The sequence below is a fragment of the Elgaria multicarinata genome, chromosome 6 (genome assembly GCF_023053635.1).
Source record: "Elgaria multicarinata webbii isolate HBS135686 ecotype San Diego chromosome 6, rElgMul1.1.pri, whole genome shotgun sequence".
In the NCBI taxonomy this organism is placed as follows: domain Eukaryota; kingdom Metazoa; phylum Chordata; class Lepidosauria; order Squamata; family Anguidae; genus Elgaria; species Elgaria multicarinata.
This window is the reverse complement of record NC_086176.1, coordinates 67,557,932-67,580,793: the sequence shown is the minus strand read 5'-3', so window position 1 is coordinate 67,580,793 and position 22,862 is coordinate 67,557,932. Positions and strand designations below refer to the sequence as shown.

Here is a 22,862-nt window from a genome sequence, read left to right as displayed (position 1 = left end):
ACCACCAGTACCAGCTAATCCCAGCAATAAATATCATCTGCTGAACTTAATTTTTTTTTTAAAAAATCCATTTTTTCATCACATATGTTTTATTAAAAAAAATCCAAATGTGCCCACTGGCCCAAAGCAAAAGATCCCTGGCCTAATGTTTGCTCTTTTAGAAAGTAGCACAAAAAGTAGCTGGCATGTTAGTCAGGCTGTATCAATACACTTGACTCCCTAAAACCTTTCAACAGTTCCATTCACACAGTATACTAATGTACTAATGACATGCACAAGCAGGAACATACTGCAGCAAACCCAGACTCACATACTTCCCTCTCCTCCTCCCATGCAACCAGGATGAGGAGTTCAAGAAGCTTTTGCTCCCACTTTTGATTAACTACAGCTTGTTGTCTTCACTAGAAATGGTGGTTAATCTTAACTATAGTTCATTTAAACAACACAGCCTCAGTTAACTATGGTTGAAGTTGATGTGTTTGAAATCAAGTATACTTAATTACAGCATGTCGGCAAACTACAATTGAGCAAAGGCGGAAGTGAAAAACTCCTCCTGGCTGTGTGGGATAAAGGGGGGGAGGGCAGGTAGAGTGTGAGCCTGAGGCTCACCAAGGCTTATTTCTCCTTATGCACATAGCATTAAACTACAGTTTCGCTTGATGGGTGAATCCAGCCAGTGTAAAAGCACTCATAATAAGTTGCATAATTTATTTTTCATTTTAATGTACAATTGCAAAGTACTACAGCATAAGAAAATTATTCGAGTTGTTATAAAAATTCAAATCAAATGTCTACTATAAAGTTAGCATCTAACTACATCCTTTCCCCTCTACTCTGCTACTTTAAAAAGGGTAATACGTTGTAGTCGTTCTTTAAATGCCAACTTTTACTGGTAACAGGTTAAGAAATTTAACACAATAGAATTTTTCTTATAAAGCTCACACAAACCACACAGATTAATACTGCTTTCCAGTCCAACTCATTCCATGCCCTCTCCCTTTAGCCTCCCTCTCCTCCCACTTCGTCAGTCTTTAGGATCTTAGCCTGCTCTGTGCTGCTGCTTCTATCCTTGGCATCTAAATAGTATCCCAGCGCTTCTCAAACTGTGGGTCACAAGCCACAGGTCCTTATGGGCAGAATCCAATGGGGCCACTCTGATGGTTCCATTGTGCTCGCAGGACCCATGACTTGTGCAATAGGGCTTTTGCTCTTCTAAGAAATGAATGGAAATGCTTGTTTCCAGATTGGGATGGGTCAGTGGAGCTTCCTTCTGCTAGCTCCACTGACCTGCGCACCGTTCCAAAAATTAGTGTTTCCGCTTGTGTCTGCGAGCACTGGGGCACAATAGGATACTACCCAATACGTTTTGGGGTGGCATTTTAGGTGTGTTTCTTTTCACTTCCAGAGGACTCTCAATCTGTCTTTTTTTCACCAGGCCAACAGCATACCATTACTGTTGTGCAACTTGCTTGCTTGCTCCTTCCCTCAGTATTTTCAAATTATACTTAAAGACATAAATTCTTAATTCAAATACATACTATCGATGTATACCCATATTAACCTTGAAAATGAAACATTACTGCTGCAATATTGTGTTTTCTGTTGTTAAGGGAGAAATTAGGGCTCAAATGTAGAGTTAGTGTACAAGTGAATCTTGAAAAGTTGAATAAGTTTACAGGTAAGCCTTACCTGAAACTGAGAAGCATTGCAGCCATCATTCCAGTTAACTGATCACATTCCTTCTGTCTTCTCCTCACAGTTACAACTATGGCATACCCTGTTTTTTCTCCTGGCTTATCCTCCTTTGCAAACACTAGGACTACAAATCGCTGTAATTCCTGCTTCCAATCAACAGGAGGGGGAAAGGGCCGGAATATTGCAAGAAAATGCTACAGATATCATGGAACTATGGCAAGCAGCATGCATAAGACGCTGCTATTTTGTTACTGGAAAGCAGAGGAGTACAAAATTCTTCATTATTATCTATTGTAATAGCAAAACTCATATCGGCAAAAAATAATTGATAACTGCAGCAGTGCTTGCAGCTCCCTATGCTCCTTTCATAAGTGAGACATGGATCAAGCCAGCCTATTAACTTCCTCTCCTTCTTACTTAAAGCTCAGAAGGGAGATGGCAGAGGCAGACATGTAAATGCAGAATATAACGAGCTAAGAATGGACACTGCCTTGTTTAATCAGACCACTGAATCCTACATTCTGCTTCCAACAGAAGCTGGATTGATGTTTCTGGAAATTGACAAACAGGGCACAATATTGATATCCATCCCTTGTTTCTCTTCCAATATCTAATACTTAAAGGCACGCTGCCTCTGGACATAGAGATTTCATAAAGCTATCAGGGTTAACAGTCACTGACATATCTTTTCTTCGTGACGTCTTTCTAAGTAATTTAAGCTAATGGCCCTCAACATATCTTTGCAATGAACTCCACAAGTTAAAGTTGCATTGTAGGAAATAAAAAGTCAATTTTGCATTGCACAGGATCTGCTTGTTGGTACTGAAAACAACATATTCGCCTTACATCTTAATATTTATTATTTGATAATCCCCAAAATGCAATGAAATGCTGTATACTGTTTTTGTTGTTGTTGTTTTAAAAAAAGAAGCTTAAAATTATGTCGTGTCTGAAGGTTTATGAACTTCTGCTCTTTCTTTCAACGCTCTTGTATCTAGCATGAGGTCCCTTCTCCTTTCATTTGCATTCACTAGACTATGCTGCAATAAGAGTTTTCCTTTGCGATCTGTATGCAGGATATATCTGTCACTCTCTGAGATAAAAGAACATATATTGGAATAGTCGCTTAGAAAGAAAACAGGAATAACCAACATTAACTAGTATATCAAGGCAAAGATTGAAAACTTGCTTACCAGATGAATGTGCAAGACACAAACTGAGGAGGGTTTTCTGTTCTTGGCTTGACTTTTTAGACTCTGCATTTACAGCACCCTTATAAGCAGCCTCTTATTTTCTGCTTAAACACTCTATATGTTCATTATTATTTGCTATTGCTACTAAATATTCTTTCATCTCACTCAATGTATTGTTGGTTCTTTTTAATAGGTTAAATTTGTATCCCATTTACATGCCATCTCTATATTATTTTCCCCTGACTTACACTGCAATCCATACATGTCTATTCAGAACTCAGTCTAGTGAGTTCAATTGGATTTACTCCTAGGTAAGTACGTATAGGACTGTAGTCCTGGTGACTGGATTTAATTTCTTGAGGGACATGTCTTTTGCAGTACAACTTTTGCAATACTGTCATTTGATTTCTGATTACTGATAAAATCTCGTAACACTCATTTAGTGCTCAGCACAATCAACCTTATACTGCAGTTTGAATGCTAGGGAAATGTGTTAGGTCTAAATCAGAAGCACATCTTTGAGAAAAGCTAGATCCACTTCTGTGCAGCAAATGAACCAGACATCTGTTGACCTTTAAACTTATTAGCTCAGTTCAGATGTCATACCCAATGGCCATCAGGACATGTTGAGGGCTTGTATGATCTACCTTCGCATTGCACCAATTCCCCTGGTTTGCATGTCATAACATCCTAACTGGGTTATGATTATCATTAACTAGGGAAGGGCTATGGCTCAGTGACAGAGCACATGGTTTGCATAAAGAAGGTCCTAGTTTCAATTTCTGGCATCTCCAGGTAGGGCTTCAAAAACTGCATGAAACCTTGGAAAGTCAGTGTCGACAATCCTGGGCTAGATGAGCCAATGGTCTGAATTGATCTTCCCATACTCCTAGTTTGCCTCCAAATAAGAATAAAACCTACAATTTGAAGTGGGTTTCTGAATTCGGGTATGAAGGTAAACTTCGTTGAGTGATAATCAGTTTACTGAAGTTGAATCCCAACAAGACGTGGCCCTGTAGTTACAGAGTAGGTAGTTCTCAGGTTCAAGAATTGAGTGTAGATAGGGGCCATGCTTTCCTTGAAAAGCAGGCATGCAGATTAGGGCTACACCTGAATCCAGCTTCGTCACTGGAGGCCCAGGTGGCCTTGGTGGCTCAAACTGCCTTCTACGAGCTTCGGTGGTTCACCAGTTACAAGTGTTTCCAGACAGAGATAGACTGACCACAGTTATCCATACTCTGGTAACCACCCATTTGGACTAGTGTAATATATTGTAACTGGGGCTGCCATTGAAGATGACCCAAGACCTTTAACTAGTACAGAATATGGCTACTAGAAGTACAGGTGTGGCCACAAGCAAGTACATTACACTGATTCTAAGGGAGCTTCTAAGGACCTATTCAAGGTGCTGGTGCTTACTTGTAAAGCCTTAAATAGCTGGGGACCCAAAGACCTAAATACCTTTTCTGCTGTGGTGCCCCGTTTGTGGAACATCCTCCCTCTGAATGTGTAACTAATACTAACATTGCAATCATTCCAGTGTCAGGTCAAAACATGTTTACCCAGGCATTTTAAGCTTGTCGGAGTGTCTTCTTGTATTTTTATTTCCTTTTATTGCTTTTTTATTATTGTATTGTATTGTTTTTATGGCATTTTGTGGTTGTATGACTACTTTTTGTTTTATTTACTGTTCACTGCCCTCATATTTTTTTTGATGAAGGGCAGTTTATTAATATTAAAAAATGGTTACCAGCAAAGCAAGATGCAGAGGAAAACACTAGCCTAACTAAATGAAGGTCCGTGCAAGCTCACAATGTGCTCCAATTGGCTATTAGCTATGACATCTGAACAGGCTTCTTGTTTATGAAAATTCATTTCTAAGAAACGTCTAACATGTGGGAACATGTTTTCCCCTAATCTTCTAGACCTATTCTAAGCAAAGGTCTGCTTATATCAGGATACCTACTGCAATTCAGCAGGGTCTTGTTAGAAAAGATGCCAATCTGATCCATATTCTCCCAGTAGCCTTCTTCCCGCCATCTCCTCAGTCCATCTGATCTATCATTTTATTTGTCCATGAAACCTGTGTGATGCCAATCACATGATTTTAATTAGTATCTACTAAACACCTTCTGCTCATAAGAAATCTGTACATATTCAACTGTTAGGCTTGCTCATTTCTTTCCTCTATAGCTATAAACTTCTCTAGAAATCTATAGAAGGTAATTTCATGACATTTTCTTATCAGCAAACTTTCAATTTCTTAAAAGCAATCTTTCCTGCCTATAGCTGATAGAGCATTGATTATCCATGCATGAACTACATCATTTTTTTAAAAAGAATGCAATAACTTTTGTTATAAATAGAAATGTTAGTGCACTAGGTGTTTTTACAAGGCAACGTATAACTCATAAATGCTAAGGCAGAGCATAACTAATAAATACTAAAGAAAAACTTTACTATGACGCCAATGAAACAAACCAATTATAACTAATCAAAATGACACTGCCCTCATCATTACCATGTTTTTAAAACACTTTCTCTAAAGCATCTTCCTATTCTGTTTTGGATTACATACAGCTCATTGACATTGTTGTTCAAGCAATATTAAGCAATAAAGGATTATATTTTTGGAATAAGACACAATAACAGTAATGCTGTTTAGGCCAACAGAATGATTGCTTGCTAGGTACACAGAGTATTTAAGAGGACAAAACCACTGCAGACTATATTTAATTCCCCAGATCTACATTTTCCAGGACATATAGAATGAAGAAGTTGTGATCTGTAGAGATATGTTTGTCTTTTACACCATAAAAATATAGAATCTACCCAAAGTGGAACAAATTCCTTGTGTTGAAGGTCTGTGTTAGAATGGGGTGATAATCTGCTTGGGGCCAGATTCCCCAAGGCCTGGTGAAAATCCGCCTGGGCCTTGGGGAAACTGTGTTTCTCCCCTCCCCCCTCTCCCATTCCTCCCCATGCTGATTGTGGCCTTAAAGGTCCTCTTGGATCGAGAGGACCTTTAAGGCCACATTCCCCTGCAACTCATATATATATAGGCTTGCTGCTCTGACACTGGAGGTAGCACAGCCATCATGACTAGTAGCTATTGATAGCCTTCACCACCAGGAATTTATCCAACCCCCTTTTAAAGTCATCCAAATTGGTGACCATCATCACATCTTGTGGTAGTGAATTCCATAGTTTAACTATGTGCTGTGGGAAGAAGTACTTCCTTTTATCTGTTCTGAATCTCCCAACAATCAGCTTCAAGGGAGAAAAATGTCTCCCTATCCACATTCTCCACACCATGCATTATTTTGTACACCTCTATCAGGTCTCCCCTTAGCCTCCTTTTTTCCAAGCTAAACAATCCTAGCCTTTATGACCTTCCCTCATAGGGAAGACACTCCAGAAACCAGATAATTTTAATTGCCCTTTTCTGCACTTTTTCCAGCTCTACAATACCTTTTCTAGGTAGAATTTATATTATTATATAAATAAATAAATAAATAATAATAACAGCTGTACAGCACCATGTACATTGATGGTGCTATATAAATAAATAAATAAATAAATAAATAAATAAAAATAATAACTGTACACTGTACAGTTCTGGTCACCATAGTATTCTATGGTCCCAGTATTCTATGGTCCCAGTATTCTAAGTGTGGTCCCACAATGGATTTGTATAAAGACAGTATGATACTGGCAATTTTATTCTTAACTTTTTTAAAAAAAGAAGAAAAAACAGACTATAAATTTTAAAAAAGAACAGAAAAAACACAATAATATTAATTCAGTCCTCTCCTTCCCCTCCTCAAGCTCAGTCAATTTCAAAATTCTTCTTCCATCTTTTATTTTCTGATTCTATTAATTTAGCCTGTTTCATTTATAATCTTCTTTTCATGAGTCCCAGGAATTTCTATAAGCTTCTGCCAAAGTTATTCTGTTCAGTTCTTCTTTCATATTGAAAGCTGGACCATAAGGAAAGCTGAGCGAAGGAAGATAGATGCTTTTGAACTGTGGTGTTGGAGGAAAATTCTGAGAGTGCCGTGGACTGCAAGAAGATCAAACCTGTCCATACTCCAGGAAATAAAGCCAGACTGCTCACTTGAGGGAATGGTATTAAAGGCAAAACTGAAGTACTCTGGCCACATAATGAGAAGACAGGATACCCTGGAGAAGAGGCTGATGCTAGGGAAAGTGGAAGGCAAAAGGAAGAGGGGCCGACCAAGGGCAAGATGGATGGATGAGATTCTGGAGGTGACAGACTTGACCTTGAGGGAGCTAGGGGTGGCAACGGCCGACAGAAAGCTCTGGCGTGGGCTGGTCCATGAAGTCACGAAGAGTCGGAAATGACTGAACGAATAAACAACAACATATTCTATGTATTTCTGCCAGTCCTTAAAAGTATCTCTTTGCTTTATTCCTCTATAAACTCTCAACTTCTGTGTCAGCTATTCGTCTATTGCTATATCCCAAATTTTCTTTTTCTGCATAGGTATTGTCATCATCCGAGCTGTTTTCCAGTTACTTGCTATTAATTGCCTCACAGCTGTCAACGAAAAACAATTCATATTTTTCTCTAATCTCTCTATTTTCTTTCACAAACATATTCAATGAAGCTAACACTGTAAACCGCCCAGAGAGCCCTGGCTATGGGGGCAGTATATAAGTGCAATAAATAAATAAATAAATAAATAAATAAATACTGGGGTTTTGTGAATCTCTTGATAGGTATTTTTTTTCTCTTTATCTTGAAAAATCTTATTCCAAAACTTCCTAACCTGGCAGTTTTATTCTCAATTCCTTTTCTAATAATGCCTAACATGGAGTTTGCCTTCTTTACATCAGCCACACAGTGGGTTGACATTTTCATTGAGCTGTCCACCACAACCCCAAGATTTCTTTCTTGGCCAGTAACTGCCAGCTCAGATCCCATCAGGTTACACTTGAAGTTGGGATTTTTTGATGTCGGGATTTTCCAGCACTCACACTCTTTCCAAATGACTAGGACCTTTAGTATTAGTGCGTATGTTATGCCTGGTTACAGTACAAGACTGGAAGCAAGAGAGCGGCTAAGCATCTGAGCCAACATTTCTGGCTGCCTTGTTAGTCAATCATTGTTTCTACTATCCAGGTCTTCTTCCTGCCTTCTCCACAGAGGCAAAACAAATATGCCCCTTTTGTACTTGTTGCTCAGTTAAGTTTTACAAGGAAAGAGCAGTAGGGTGGGAGATGTGCAGCAACCCAATCCCTCCAACCAATGACATTGAGTCCCATCACAATGCATAGCACTATTTCAAGAGAAGCACTTTGCTTCTGTGTTACTGGTAGTTTTTTCAAAATTTATTACCCCTATGGAGGCTTTCCCAGCTTGTCACTAGAATTAAAGCACCTGGTGATCATATTTGTGGACCTTCAGTGAAGCCAAATTTAAACAAAACTGAAATAATAACCACCACAATTTGTGACCTAGGCTGGGTAGAACTCCTAACATGATAGAGTTCTGATCATACAGATTTATAGCCTTGGGGTGCTGCTATATCCATTACGTGCACTGTGGCCATGAATCCTACTGTAGTACCACTGAATTCCACTCTCAAAGAGCTACTCTCACCCTCAAAGCAATGAGAAGGGAGATCCTAATGAGACATCCGGAAAGCAGCCCTCCACTCTATGTAACTAATATGACAGTTGTGAAGTCCTAAGAGCTACTAGATATGCTCCTGTAGTCTCCTATTCCAATGAAAGCTTGCAAGAGATGTTCTAACAATACAAGATCTTAGAAGCTCTATGATTTTGTGTGTGTGGAATTATCTCTGCAATGGACCTCCTTTCCTCTGTATCACACCATTCTCTGTGAGAAACTTAACTGTCTTCCATAACCAAATTGGAAACACTTTGATACAAGTTTTCCCCATAAATCACTCTCCCTTCTGATCTGTAATGGAGGCCCTCCTACAAGGTTCTTATTTACTCAGTCTGGTAAACAGGAATGCAGTTAAACTCTTATGACTTACTGGTCCACTGTCCAATATCTATTTAATACCTTGAGCCTGTTGGTCAGTAATGTGGGCTTTCTGGAAAATTTGGAATTGGAAATTATTCTGGAAGGTTTTCCACTACCCTTAATTTATGGAAATCTTATTTAACAAGTTTATTTGACCTACATTTAGTAACCATCATGTTGATTTTACATAGTGTATAAGCATCTGAAAAGTTTTTCCAATAGCCCCAAGTACTTGAATGGAAATATCTGATTAGGAACCACCACCATCCCAAATAAAGTGCACTTAGGCTGAAATACTATGATCTTTGAGAGGGTGTCCCAAATGCCAAAGGGCACAGAGAGAGCGAGAGATGTCCCTAGAGGAAGAAATCCATTCTTACAAGCCTGTGGTAGGTCCAGTGTCAGTGGTACTCTAACACTGGAGAGGGCAAAAATGAGATGCCCCGAGGTCATTCCCTGGGCAAGCCAGGAGAGACTGTGGGCCTTAAGATTCAAAGTTCTCCCATGCCCCCAGAAAAGGAGAATAACTACACCAATCCTAGAGTTGGCGTAGGTCAAATCCATTTGGTTTCAATGTTATATTCAAACATATCCAAAGCTTTACTTAGAAATTACTGTTATTGGGACATACAAACGAACTCAATAGTATACACTTCTCTTAGATATTAAGGGGAAAGGAAGCAGTGAAAACTGTTCACATACTATTTTTAGCATACCTGAATAACTTTGTATATAAGAACATGTGCTTTCTAGGATCGTCACTTTAAAAAAATACTTTGATTTGAGCTTTGACTGATATTGTATCTACTTCCAGTTGCCCAATTCGACTAACATTGTGTTCATTGTGTTTCTATTTATTTTTATGAAACAATGTATTTCTAAAAGTGGAACATTTCCTGCTGCAATCTAACAATGGAAAAAATTTCTGTGAAAATTTTCCACCCCATATCTTGGTTGCTGGGATTTTTACTAGGGCTGTGCAATGCTTCAAACTGAATTCCCTGAATCTGAGTTGAGGTGTATACCACTCCACATCTAGACAAATTCCAGAGCAGTGAAAACAAGAAATAAAATGAACAAAAGATGAAAAAAGAAACATGATATTAAAACAGAATGCTAATTAAACCAAGGCTGGTCAACCAAGGAAGGCTTCCTGGAAAAGAGCTATTTTCAGGAGGCATCAAAAACAATGCAGTATTGGCACCTGCCTGACCTCCAGAGGCAGGGAGTTCCAGAGGAAGAGAGAGCCACCACATTGAAGGGTATTCATCAGATGACCTTGTTGGGCCACAGGTCCATGTAGAACCACCAGGAGCATGCCCTCTGATGACCTCAGTGATTGGTCAGGTTGGTAAGGGAGAAGGCGTTCTTTCAGGTATCCTTGACGAAGTTGTTTAGAGCTTTGTACACTAGTAACAAAACCTTAAAAGATGGCATGGTAGCAAATAGGCAACCAGTGCAGTTCCCTCAGCAAAGGACTCACATGATGAAAAGATGCAGCTCTCAATAACAACTGGGGTGCTGCGTTCTGCACTAACTCCAGCTTCCGGACTGGTGTTGAAGGCAGCCCCACATATAGAACATTGCACTAATCCAGTCTTGGTGTTACTGGTGCCTGTATAATTATGGCCAAGCTATCCCTGTCCAGGAGAGGCCACAGCTGGTGAACCAACTGAAGCTGGTAAAAGGTACTCGAGCCGCTAAGGCTACTTGGGCCTCCAGTGACAGTGATGGATCTAGGAGTACCTCCAGGCTAATAACCTAATTTGTCAGAGAGTGTGCAACCTAGTCAAGAACAGGCAATGAGCCTATCTCCTGAATCCAGGAACCACTCACCCACAGGGCCTCCATCTTGCCAGCATTCAGTTTTAGTTTATTGGCCCTCATCCAGCCCATTACTACATTTAGGCATTGATCCAGGACTTGCGTAGCTTCACCTGATTCAGATGTGTCAGGGAGATAGAGCTGTGTGTCATCAGCATACTTACTGATGGGACTAAGCTCCAAATCACCTAATGACCGCTCCAAGCAGCTTTATATTAAACAATATTTGGGACAGGATGGTACCCTGAGGAACTCCATAGCTCAATTGCCAAGGGGCTGGGGAATGGTCACCAAGTGTTACTTTCTGAAATTGGCTCTGCAGTAGGACCGAAAACACTGTTAACACAGTGCCTCCAATGCCCAGCCGATGGAGTCAATCCAGAAGGATATCATGGTCGATGGTATCAAAAGCCAATGAGAGATCAAGCAGAGTTAGCAAAATTGCATTCCCCCCTGTCCCTCTCTTGATAAAGGTCTTCCATCAGGGCAATCAAGGCTAATTCAGTAACCAGGTCAAAACCCAGTTTGGAATGGGTCTAAAATATCAGAATCCTCTAAGTGCCCTGCAGCGGTTCTGTCACAGCCCTCTCCAGTTATCTTAAACCTTTGGGGTTCAGTGGGCTTCTTTAGAGGTGGTTACACTACTGCCTCCTTAAGGACAGTAGTGTCCTTAAGGACACTCCTTCACCACATCCTGGATCTACCCAGTCATACCCCCTCAGCTAGCTTTTATTAGCCAGGAGGATCAAGGATCAAGAGGACATATGGTCAGTCGCATTGCTGCAAACCCCTTGTCCACATCATCAGGCCACAGCAACTGAAACTGATCCCACAAAATCAAGCAGATAGTGGTGTCAGATACTACAACTGGAACTGCACTAGCAGCAACAAGTTCGCTGCGGAGATGAGCAATGTATCCTCAAAGTACGATGTGAAAAGGTCAAAGCAGGTCCTTGAGAGGACGAGGATCCCATTTGTCGGGGAGTGTTAACAGTCCCCAGACCACCTGAAAGAGCTCCACTGGATGGTTACTTAGCGAAGCAATGAAGGCAGCAAAGTAAGCTTTCTTTGCTGCCTGCACTGCCATGCAATAGACATGATTATGTGCTCTGGAGTGTGCTTGGTCATCTTCACTTCAAGTCTTGAGCCATTTGTGCTCTAGCCAATGTCCAGTCTATTTCATTGACCGTAGCTCCCTAGTATATGAGGGGGTATAGTGAACACTCAGGTGCAATCAAGTCAATGGACCTCCACATCTCACTGGTCCACACCAGAATAGGGCCTCAGCTAGATCACCAGCTTTCTCCACTGGAAAATCCCCAAGAGCTTTCAGAAATCCATTGGATTCCATCAATCTCCAGAAATGGGCCATCCAAATGGGGGCCCCTCCAACACAGGAGGGGTGAAGCCATTAAGTTCAAATCTCACCCGGAAATGGTCTATGACAATGGGATAATTTGGATCCTCTCCCACCCCCAATTTTCAGATTACTCATCTCACAGCTTGGAGCAAAAACCAAATTACGGGTATGGCCTACTTCAAGAGTTGGGCTGATATATAGGAGTGTATATCTTAATACAGATCAGTTATGCTTTTACTTTATTCACAGGCTTTCTAAATTTAATGCAGATTGAGGGGAAATACCCTAGTTCAGTGGTAGAGTAGATGTTTGCATGAAATAGGTCCCAGGTTGACTCCTCGGAATCCCCACGTAAGGCCAGAGAGCCTGGAGAACTGCTGATAGTAAGTGTAAACAGTGCTGAGCTAGATGGGAGAAACGTCTGACTGTATATAAGGCAGCTTTCTTTGATGGAAAATAGGACTCCAGGTTGTTTTTTAAATAGATCTTGAAAGATTGGATCAGTTCATTCATGCTCTACTGAATCTATGGCAACTGCAAAATGTTTCCTTTTAAGTTCTCTCCTCTGAACAGAACATGTCACCTCTTTTGTAGGCAGGTCCTCATCCACTTTTTGCCATTCGACCACTTCCATCTTCAACTCATCACCCATGGTGAGTTTTACCCGAGTATTGATAGAGGTACAGACTTCAGCCCTTTCTAAAAGTAGAACCTGAATTTACTGCTTGTGACAACTATCTCCCCCTTCCCGTTTTCTTCCCACAGAAAGGACAATCTCACACAGCTCTTCCTTTAAGGATAACTCATGGGCAACTGTAGGGTGGTGTTGGTGACAAGCCCCATGGTTCTATCATTCTCAGATTCTGGCAGTGTCCAGAATTCCTTTTCACCCTCATCACCTAGTGACCCTCCTTTTGACATACTCAGACCTAGCAGTCTTCATTTAAGCATTGGGGCAGGCTACTGTACTACATTTCCTAGGGACTGCTCAAAGTTTCAGCTAGTGCAGAATGCTATGACCCTCCTTGTGTTCCTATTGCTTCCCTCAAACACAATACATGGAGTAATACACAGGCAGTAATATTGCCCCCACCGCAAGTGAAGGTTCTGCTTTTCACTTATAAACCCCTATGTTGCATGATCTCAGCCTGACCAAGAATGTCAATATTATGTCAATGCCATGTTAAACATTGCAAATATATAAAGAGGTCTTATCTTCACATATTTGTGATGTAACTATGTAACTCTCCTCACTTGCTAAGAATATTTCAAAATGTTGCTAGACCTTTTTGAGGTGGTGTGTGTCTGTGTGTTTTACGCATTAGATGCGGGGGATGATATAGAACAGGGGTGGGAACTTACAGCCCTCCAGATGCTTTGGCCAAAATCCTTAGCCAGCACAGCCAATGCTGAGGGATGATGGGAGTTGTAGGCCAAAACATCTGAAGGAGCACAAGCTACTTATTCCTGCTATAGAACAAACCACTGTCAGATAAACTCCTCCAGGTAACTTAATACTGGAGGAGTTAACACGTCTCTGAATAATAAAATTCACTTGGCCCACTCTCAGCTTTTTAAAAAATAGACCACAGAATCAAATCCAATATTACATTAGCATGCCTTTTATTAGAGCAATTATTTTTTTCAAAGTCAGTTTCATCTTATTCTTCCTCGGAACCTCTAAAGGAGAGCACATAAAGACTCCTTTAACTTCACCACAGCTTTCTCTATAACTCATTTGCAGCATTTAACAGAATAAGTTCTCCATGCAATGCAGTCCAAAATAAAAATCCTTGACATACGAAGCCTCGTAACGAATTTGTGAATCTGTTCATGTTTTCTTTTAAGAAAATACTTTTGCTATACATCAGGGCTGCAGAACATGTTGGCCCTCCAGATGTTGTTGGACTGCAACTCCCATCATCTTTCACCGTTGGCTATGCTGGGTAGGGCTGATGGGAGCTGCAGTTCAACAACATCTGGTGGGCCACCCATTATACATCAAACCATACCTTTGATAAGTTCTGATATTCATACATATTTTACTTTGTTGTAAGCTAGCTAAATATTCCGATTAGTATAATTAGTATAATAGATTATATAATTCAGTGCTGCCAGCTGAAAAGCGAAATGCTGAACAGGATATACAGGATGCATAAACTTTACGAATACATTGGCACTAATGGCTCCAGGGAGTTCAATTTTAGAGCTAAAACATTTTACCATTTCATCTCTATAAAGAATATGAAAGAAATCACATAATACCATGGAGCTTCATGTTGAATACAAATGTTTTAAACTTATATAAGAAGCATCTTGAAGCTAAATAAAAGTGTTAGTGATGTAGTGTGCAGTAAAATAGCTAACATAATTTACTTGAAAGAGTGTATGTAATGTATCACAATCCAGGATTACTACACATAAACACAAAAAGAAACAACAGAAGCACTTGAAGTATTATCTGAGGTCCTGTGTTATTAATGTTATCCTTACAAGGAAACATGTTCACTGATTCAGACTGAATACTGCTTGCAGCTCAGTGATGTGAGATTTCGGGGGGAAATGAATTGGAAAATTTTCTGGAAACTGTTGCTAAACTAATAAAGCCTTCTTCTTCTAGTGCCCTCCAGATATATCAGACTACAATGCCACGTATCCTCATCCAACACATCTGGAGGCCACCAGATTGGAGAAGTCTGCATTAATTAATTTTGGTAACCCAAATAACTGTGCATGATATATTGAGAACTACTCATCTATTCCACAGGAGTTCAACTCTCTTTGACTAAGGCTGCAGGGGCACCTTCAGTTTTGCTGAACCCAGACATTTCACATTGTCTGACTTCAGACTTCAGATCATCAGCAGTGCAGCCTTGGTTGTTTCTTTACCACCGCTGGTTGCGCAACCAAGATTATCCTAATTATCCATGGCGTGTTATGGGTTGCCATGTAGTGACACAGCACAGGCATAAAGCGTACTGAATTTTCACCCACTCTACAGTAGGGGTTGTATGTTGGGTGATAAATCACTACCCTCACCACACACACTGAGTTCAGACAGCATGGCAACCTGCTATGCAGTGCAGGTAAGTAGGGCAATCCTAGTTGCATGACTGAAACATGGGAAATAACAGATGCTGCATTGTTTCTCTCACTGATTGACTGAACAACCTCACTGAGACATATATGTATTCTCTCACACACTAGCTAGGGATATTCACCTGAAAAACATTAATTACAACAGCCAAGCATCTAGAGGACACCAGGATAGAGAAGGCTATTTATTTCAGAGAATTTCTATATTACTTTTGCTTTTATTTTTTTAAAAAAATCCCATGGCAATTTACAAGATAAAATCATGATAAAATACAATAAAGCCAAATAAAAAAGCAGTGATAAAAAGTAGAATCTCATTAAAATAAGTACGGATAGTTGACAGTGCTAGTGGTCAGGGAAGTGTCTGGATAAACAGATGTGTTTAAGTCGGTGGTGGAAATACTCCACACTAGGACCCAGTCTCCAAATACTGTCTAACTATGGATAGTTTAATCCATAGTTAGTTGTGGCCACATAACATTGAACCTGCCTGATCTCAATGGAAAGTCATTCCACATGGTAGACACCACAACTGAGAAGGTACTCCTCCACCTCATGGCCAAATGAGCCTTGGTAGGCCAGGATTTGGTAAACAAGGCCTTTCCCTCAGAACATAAAGATCAGGGTGGCCTATACAGGGGAAGGTGATCTCTCAGGTAACCTGGCCCAGAGCTGTTTAGGGCCTTATAACTCAGCAATAAAACTTTGAACATGGTGTGGTACCTAATTGGCAGCCAGTGTGAAGCTTTCAGCACAGGAGTCATATCTGCATGGTAAGAAGCTCCATTGAGAATCAAACTGCTGTACTATATCTTCCATATGAATGAGCAAAATCAAAATTGCTTACTTAATTGTGAAGGCCTATTGTGGCTATTTTAACTTTAAAATACTGATGGAAGAACATCGGTTTGATACCCTGATTCTACATATTGGCAGTATCCAACCCTGCTGCTACTTTCCTACTCATTCTCCTGCAGCAGAAGGACTGACTGCTAGCATAACAGGTTGCTAGCACTACCTAAAAAGCCAGGAAAAAAGTAGAAATGTTCTTCTGATCTGCCACATTCAAGAAGCAAGAACCACTTGTTTCAGGATGTTTTAAGAGCTGCTATCTCCCTGTTGTGCTAGTGGTGGGTTCCACTGGTGTGCAGGCACAACAGGATATTGCCCTATATTTTCTTGAATGTATGTTTAGCTGATTTCTGTAGGACATATTCCCAATCAAGTGGGCACTAGATCGCACCATTTTAGTATCAAAAACTTCTAGGCTGCAAAGCTTAGACAATGAAATATTAAAAAGTTGTAAACCAAAATCAAGCAGTTTAAGTATTTGCAATTAAAGTTTAAGAAGTAAAACTGTAGCACTACAGTATGCTGTATTAGCACGTTCCACTTAATTTCTTAAGGGTTAACATTTTTTTAAAAAAAACCATTGCAATCATTCAATATAAAATGAACATAGATTTGTTTATCTGTTACATTTATATCCCACCTTGCCTGCAAGGACCCCAAGTCGGTGTACATGATCCTCCTCCCCCTTTCTATTTTATCCTCACAAAAACCCTATCAGGTAAGTCATGCTGAGAGTCAGTCACTGGCCCAAAATCACCCAATGAGTTTTGTGGCCGAGTGGGGACTAGAACCCAGATCTCCAGAGTTTCAGTCCAATATTCTAATCACTATACCACATGGGCTCTCCGAATGTTAACAATATGTGCACAAGCTCTCTGATTTGTATTTAAGTAATACACCAGATCTTTAGAAGCATTCATTGGGGGCAGGTCCTGTTCTCATTTAACATAGGAAAAAAGGATATCAGCTGCAATTATCTGAAACAGCAATGTAAACATCTATATAGCCTCGGAGTCTCTCCTTCAATGGCATGTACATCAGTGCTTGTCACATAGATGTAGCATTTTGATATAAAAGAACATAAATTTTTCTGTTCGTTACATACCGGATGATGTAGACTTATGGGATAAGTAGAGACAATATCTAGTCTTGGAGCAAGGGTTGGACTAAATAACCTTTTGATCTCTTCCAGACCTGATTTTGTAATCATTTGTTAGTTCTGATAGGCTAAGAGCCAATGTGATTTAGAAAGAATACTGATCTTGGAAAACGGGATCATTCCATGTACACCCCATGTAATTGCCCAGAGCTTCCTGTAAGGATGGGATACAAAGTGGAAAAATAAACATGTAACATGTTCATACACGTGTGTGCGCAGACACAATATAATCACATTGGAAAAAACCTGAAAGAGGGAAGGCACCAGTACGTGAATGAAAGAATAAGATCTCAAAGTGTTGTAGAACTTTTCTTCAGAAGAAACTGAGGACTAAACCAGATGTGATGCAGCAATTATACAGATTCTCTTTCAGGGGCAACTCAACCAATATCATCAAGGATCACTAAACCAAACTTGCATGCTATCTTCTTGGGGAAATTGAGCATGCAAGAATGTTTTTAGCTGAGCCTTGATGAGACTGAGTCAGAGCCAAACTAGATGTGAAAATAGCAGTCATGTGTATTCCATATACATGTCTGCCCTGTTCACATATAGAGGGTTGTGGTGGTCTACTCTTTACCTAGAAAGGAATGTGCAGGGGAAGGAAATAAACCCTTCCTCATCCCCCTATCCTCTATTACTTTAAACAATTTTCTCCCTGCTCACCTTACTTCTAGTTCAGGAAACCTTTTTTAAGCATCAGGGTGAAACAAGAGAAAGATGTGAAGGGACATGTTTTGCTCACTTTCCCTGCATGCTCCCCCCCTTGTATAAGTAGTAAGATGTTCACTATCCCACAACCTTTATATATGAACGGAGCAGACATGTGCACAACTGCCTAACACATCTAATTTGGTTCCCAGTTGTTTCTGAAAAAATATCCTACAACTCAAAATACATTGGCCTTTAATAAGTAATTCAGCAGACTTCTTTAGTGTCTCTTTCCTTCATTTATGGAAAAAATAAAATCACCAAAAAGCTAATTATAAAAGCCACCAATTCAGTTTGCAATCTCAGCCATTCCAAATCCCAGCATATACACTCAAATGGAGAAGGAAAAGAAGAAGAAACTTGCATCAACAGGACCGCAATGCCCATGCAAATCTCACAGGCCAGAACAAATGAACCTCTCTGCACCACTCTCAGGTGCCTCCTACGCAACCTGTAACCCCTTGAAGCGCACGTGAAGAATCAGGCTGGCGTCTCCTCTCGGTACACACAAGCGGGATACGCACCCGTGTCGTACAGCGCACCCACACACACGTCCATCACCAAGCTTCTCCTCCCTCCCCCGCCCCAGAACCCCCCCGAAGCCGCATCGCAGCCTTGTCAGGCCCTCCCGCCTATGCCATGCCCAGCCCCACTCCGAACCCCGAGGCTCCCACCTCCTTGGAGAGGAAGGCGCCGACCACAAAGCCCCGTCCTCTCAGCTGGGCCGCAGGAACCACCGCCAAAGGGAGGCGGGGAGCCCCGGCGGCGCGGTGCGGCCTGCTCCCCCTCCCCCACCACAGGCCTCAGCTCTGAGGAGAACAAGGAGGGGGCGGGGAAGGAGCCGGAGCCAGCGAAGCCGCCCCCCGTCACGGCACAGGCCCCTTCCTGAGCGCCCCACGGCGGCAGAGGCGCCTCCAAGCCCACCCCGCATTCAGCCTTCCGCGGCGCAAGAATCCGGACGCAGGACTCACCCGCTTCCCCTAAGCCAAAGGCCGACAGGGTAGCGGCAGTCGCGACACCCAGCCTCTGAACCGAAAGGTCGCTCAGCCAATCCCGTCCCGCAGCCTCGGCAACGCCAGCCAATCCCGCCTCCCAGCTATCAGACAGGAGCCAATCGATGAGAAAAACGAGGCGGAGACTGGACGGAGGGAGCCCGGCCCTGGGAAGGGCTGGAGGTTTGCGGGTGTCTGTCACCGAGCTCCCCACGCACGTTCCGTCCGAGCCTCCCTGCGCGAATCCCTCACGTACGGCTCCTCCCCCTCGTAACGTTGCACAGCGGCAGCCCGCCTTCTCTGCCTTGCAGAGCTATACAAAACCTCAGTCCAAGCCCAAAGTTATGCCTTGCGGAGCAGTAGAGACTGTTCCCCAGCGGTGGGACGCGACCTGTCAAAAGTTAGGCGGCCTCACTACTAAAGCAAGCGTGGCAACATCATATATGCACCGCAGCACGTCGTATCGCCCTACCTCTGAGTTGTCAGTCCCGTATAATTCCTATAAAATGTGAAACCTAACGCAAAGACAGCCTTCCGGATGCTTAGGACTACAACTCCCATCAACCCCAGAAAGCATGGCCAATGGTAAGGCATGATGGGAGTCGTACCCCAAAACATTTGTAGGGGTACAAGTTGCTCATCCCAGCTTTAAGGGATAAGCAAGAATGCATAATCAGGAAAGATCACTTCATACAGTTCAATTTTGCCTTTACAGTTAATAGATCCTGAATAGACACTCTTGCTTTGTAAATGTGAACTACATAAACGGACCATGGAGGTTCTTTCTTTAGTGCAAAATAGTAGGCATTGCAAGCAGGAATCGCTCTACTGTCTCAAGCAATAGATGCTGAGCAGGAGCTGTGGCAGCAGGCCTACCAGCTGTTCTCATGAACTCTCTTGCTGTTCCCCTCTGTTGGAGGACAGAGCAGTGTATGTCACATAACCTGTCCTGGACCCCCTAAAACAGCCTGTTGCCTCAGGTGTGATGGAGGATGCTATCCCATTGCCAGTTTTAAAGTAAGATTCAACTGCCCATCCAGTCAGCTTCTGTACATGGACAGGGGAGAGGGTGCCATCTTATTCTTTTGCTTCAAGCAGCAAAACATCTTGGGCCAGCTATGACTGGAAGTCTGAATCTGAGCTCCATCACACGTGGGAAAACACACTCCCTACCATCGCTTCTCCGCTCCTGGTTTCATTGCTCAGCTACTTCCTGTTTCAAAACAGGAAGTAAAACACGAGCATGAGGCCCATTCAGTCGGGTGCTTTAATCACGCTGCTTCTCCTGCACCCAGTAGGAGAGAGCAGCAACTTCCGGTTTTAAAAATATTTCAGACTTTCTGTGGTTTTTCTGGTGGTGCAAGGAAGGCCAGAAGGGGCGGAAGGCACGCAGGAGGCAGACAATGTCATAGGAGGGACCTGAGCAAACTCCGTGAGTGCCCAGTAAAAAGCGTGCAATAAAACGCTCGTCAGATGGAGCCCTCTGTCTAACCTGTCTTAGAAAAAACAACACACACATCACCCTGATGTTGCCTCATTATGCAACCACCACCTGGAAATATAAGCTGCCTAATATCAGTTCAGGCTATCTGCCCCTTCAGCCGCTGCACTAGCTGGTAGTAACTCTCTGGCAGAGAACTTTCACATGATTGGTTGCTAAGCAATCCTTTTTCCATTGGAGATTGTAGGGACCGATCCTTAGATCTGCATGCAAAACATGTTTCCTACCACTGAGCAATACAGTCCCTCCCTAGCTTGTTGGGATATAAAACTTCAGTTCCTGTAGAATACCACAAGTTGGCTATTGTCTGGAGCTGGAAGCAGAGAATATCATATTTCCATTATGCTGCAGCAACACTGGCTGCTTATCAACTTTAGGACCCAATTCAAAGTGTTGGTTACCTGTGAAGCCATACAAAATCTGAGCTCAGTATACAAGGACCTCTGCCTGACCATTGTCTGAGAAAGAGAGGAGCAACAGTTTAAAGCTGCAATGCTAAGCACACTTACTATAGAGTAAGTCCCATTGGACTTACTTCTGAACAAACATGCCTACTTATGCATGTGCAATATGTCATCAAACCTTCTGCAATTGTGACATTGTTGCTACCTGTTGCTTAGTATTGTTATTATACTGTTGCTAGGAGAACTATCTGTGAGAAATATCATGGACTGATAGCGAACGTCACAGTTGCTAGGGGCTCTGTGGAAATGATCATTATTGTATTTGTTGTGCTTGTGATGTTTTTATGGTGTGTTCTGCAGTTGCTGGTAAGGATAAGATTTTGACTCAGCAGAGGCTCAGCAGCAGCCATTTCACTTAGACCATAAGATTGGGACCCCAACTTTCTAAAATGATAGCTGTGTGTGATAAAATGACAGTATGATGAAGAAAATCACATTTTATCACACATTTTTAACTTTCAGAAACTCTTGCATATGCAAGAAATGGCGGTCCTGTGACCATTTGCAACTTCTTAGGCAACTCACAAAGACAAAATATAAAGATTGGTAACATCTTTTTGGAAATACAACTCCTAAATTCTTTTTGTAGTCTCTTCTTCCATTCCCATCTTCACCTGAATATGATGTTTGCTGCTGCTCACCTTGCTCTCCAGGGGCCCATAGGTTTCCATATCTTTTCTTGGAAACATTTGTGAAACAACTTTGCAACTTACAAATATTCTCATGAAGCTTCTCTGTGGTTTCCATCTTCTGTCATGTTACCGGCTTTCCCACTATTTTTTCCAGAATGGATATTGATATTGGTGTGTGAGAATACTAGCTGTACCCTGCCACGCGTTGCTGTGGCTCAGTCTGGTTAAATTGAAAAGAAAGAAAAGACAAAGCGGATGTTTCTAATATGTTTAATTTCACAATGCTTGTGGATATTCAATATTTTTAGTTGTTCCATTGTCTGTGTAGATATAGAGATTGTCTGGTTTGCCCACTCTAGAACACGCAACATATAATTGTCCATGTGAGAAGCAATCTGTGTCTAGATCTAAACCGCACAATTCTAAAGATTGGCCCTGAGCTTTGTTGATGGTGATTGCAAACGCCAATCTAATTGGGAATTGCAATCTCTTAAATTGAAATGGCATATCTGTTGGAATCATAGGAATGCGAGGAATGAGGACATCTTCACCTTTGAAAGGTCCTGTCAAGATTGATCTCCGACTATAACAATTGCCACTTCGTCTATAGTTAGAGCATTGAATCTTCGCGCATGTTCTCCAGCAGGCGTTTTGTCAGCATGAATAACAATCTTGTGTGTATCAGACGGCATCATGTCAATTGCTGTTTTGAACAAATGTACTAAATTGTTTTTTTCGTGAAGTAGCTGTTGCTGTTTTGAAACGATGGACCTTTTTATGCCGGTATAAATTCCGCAGCGTGCATTCAATTCATCATTGCCATCACCAATGAAATACATTTGTAGGAATTTATGTTGACTATCTTGAAATGGAAGGAAGGAGCCGGCTTTATGATAAATTTGTCCTTTGACTTTGAAAGTTGGCATAAATGGAGCTGTGATGATTTCTGCGCCGAACGACGTCATTTGGAAGCATGAGTTGTATTTCCTGATGTTAGGTAGGAAATGCTTTGATTCTGTGGTATATCCGGCAAGCAAAGTTTGTAATGGCTCTGGTGGTTCTCCAAGTTGAGGCAGTTTAATTTTTCCAGCAGCGCAACACATTCCTTTTGTTTCTCCATTAAATTTAAGAGCCCTGCAATAAGGACACACTTCAGTCATAGTGCCGATGAGAACATGCCGCCTCAAACTATAATCATCAGCTGGGTTGTACCGGAATGCAAGGCGATTGTAATCGTGTGATTGTTTACCACGGAGTCGTGTTTGACGCTGATGTGCTGTTTCTCGTTGACGTCTTTCAGCCACTCTCAGCCTGTTGCGTTCATTCTGTTGAGAACAAAGCAGATCTGAAGCTGTAGAATGCGA

General features: G+C 41.7%; 1 protein-coding gene across 6 annotated transcripts in view; it reads right to left on the bottom strand.

Moving 5' to 3' along the window:
• The window catches only part of PJA2 (praja ring finger ubiquitin ligase 2), a 58,728-nt gene extending 39,336 nt beyond the window's left edge, over positions 1-19,392 (bottom strand). The window contains exons 1-2 of one of the 6 annotated variants that reach the window (XM_063129533.1): positions 19,374-19,392; positions 4,855-4,971 (exon numbers count right to left, since the gene is read on the bottom strand). In XM_063129533.1, the coding sequence (XP_062985603.1) occupies positions 4,855-4,900 (46 nt within the window). In that variant the 5' untranslated portion in view covers positions 4,901-4,971; positions 19,374-19,392. Of the gene's footprint in view, positions 1-4,854; positions 4,972-12,674; positions 12,805-13,453; positions 13,529-18,880; positions 18,943-19,373 lie in introns of those variants that run through there. The other 5 variants (XM_063129531.1, XM_063129530.1, XM_063129532.1 and 2 more) reach the window with 5 other exon arrangements.
• Positions 19,393-22,862: the final 3,470 nt, after the last annotated feature.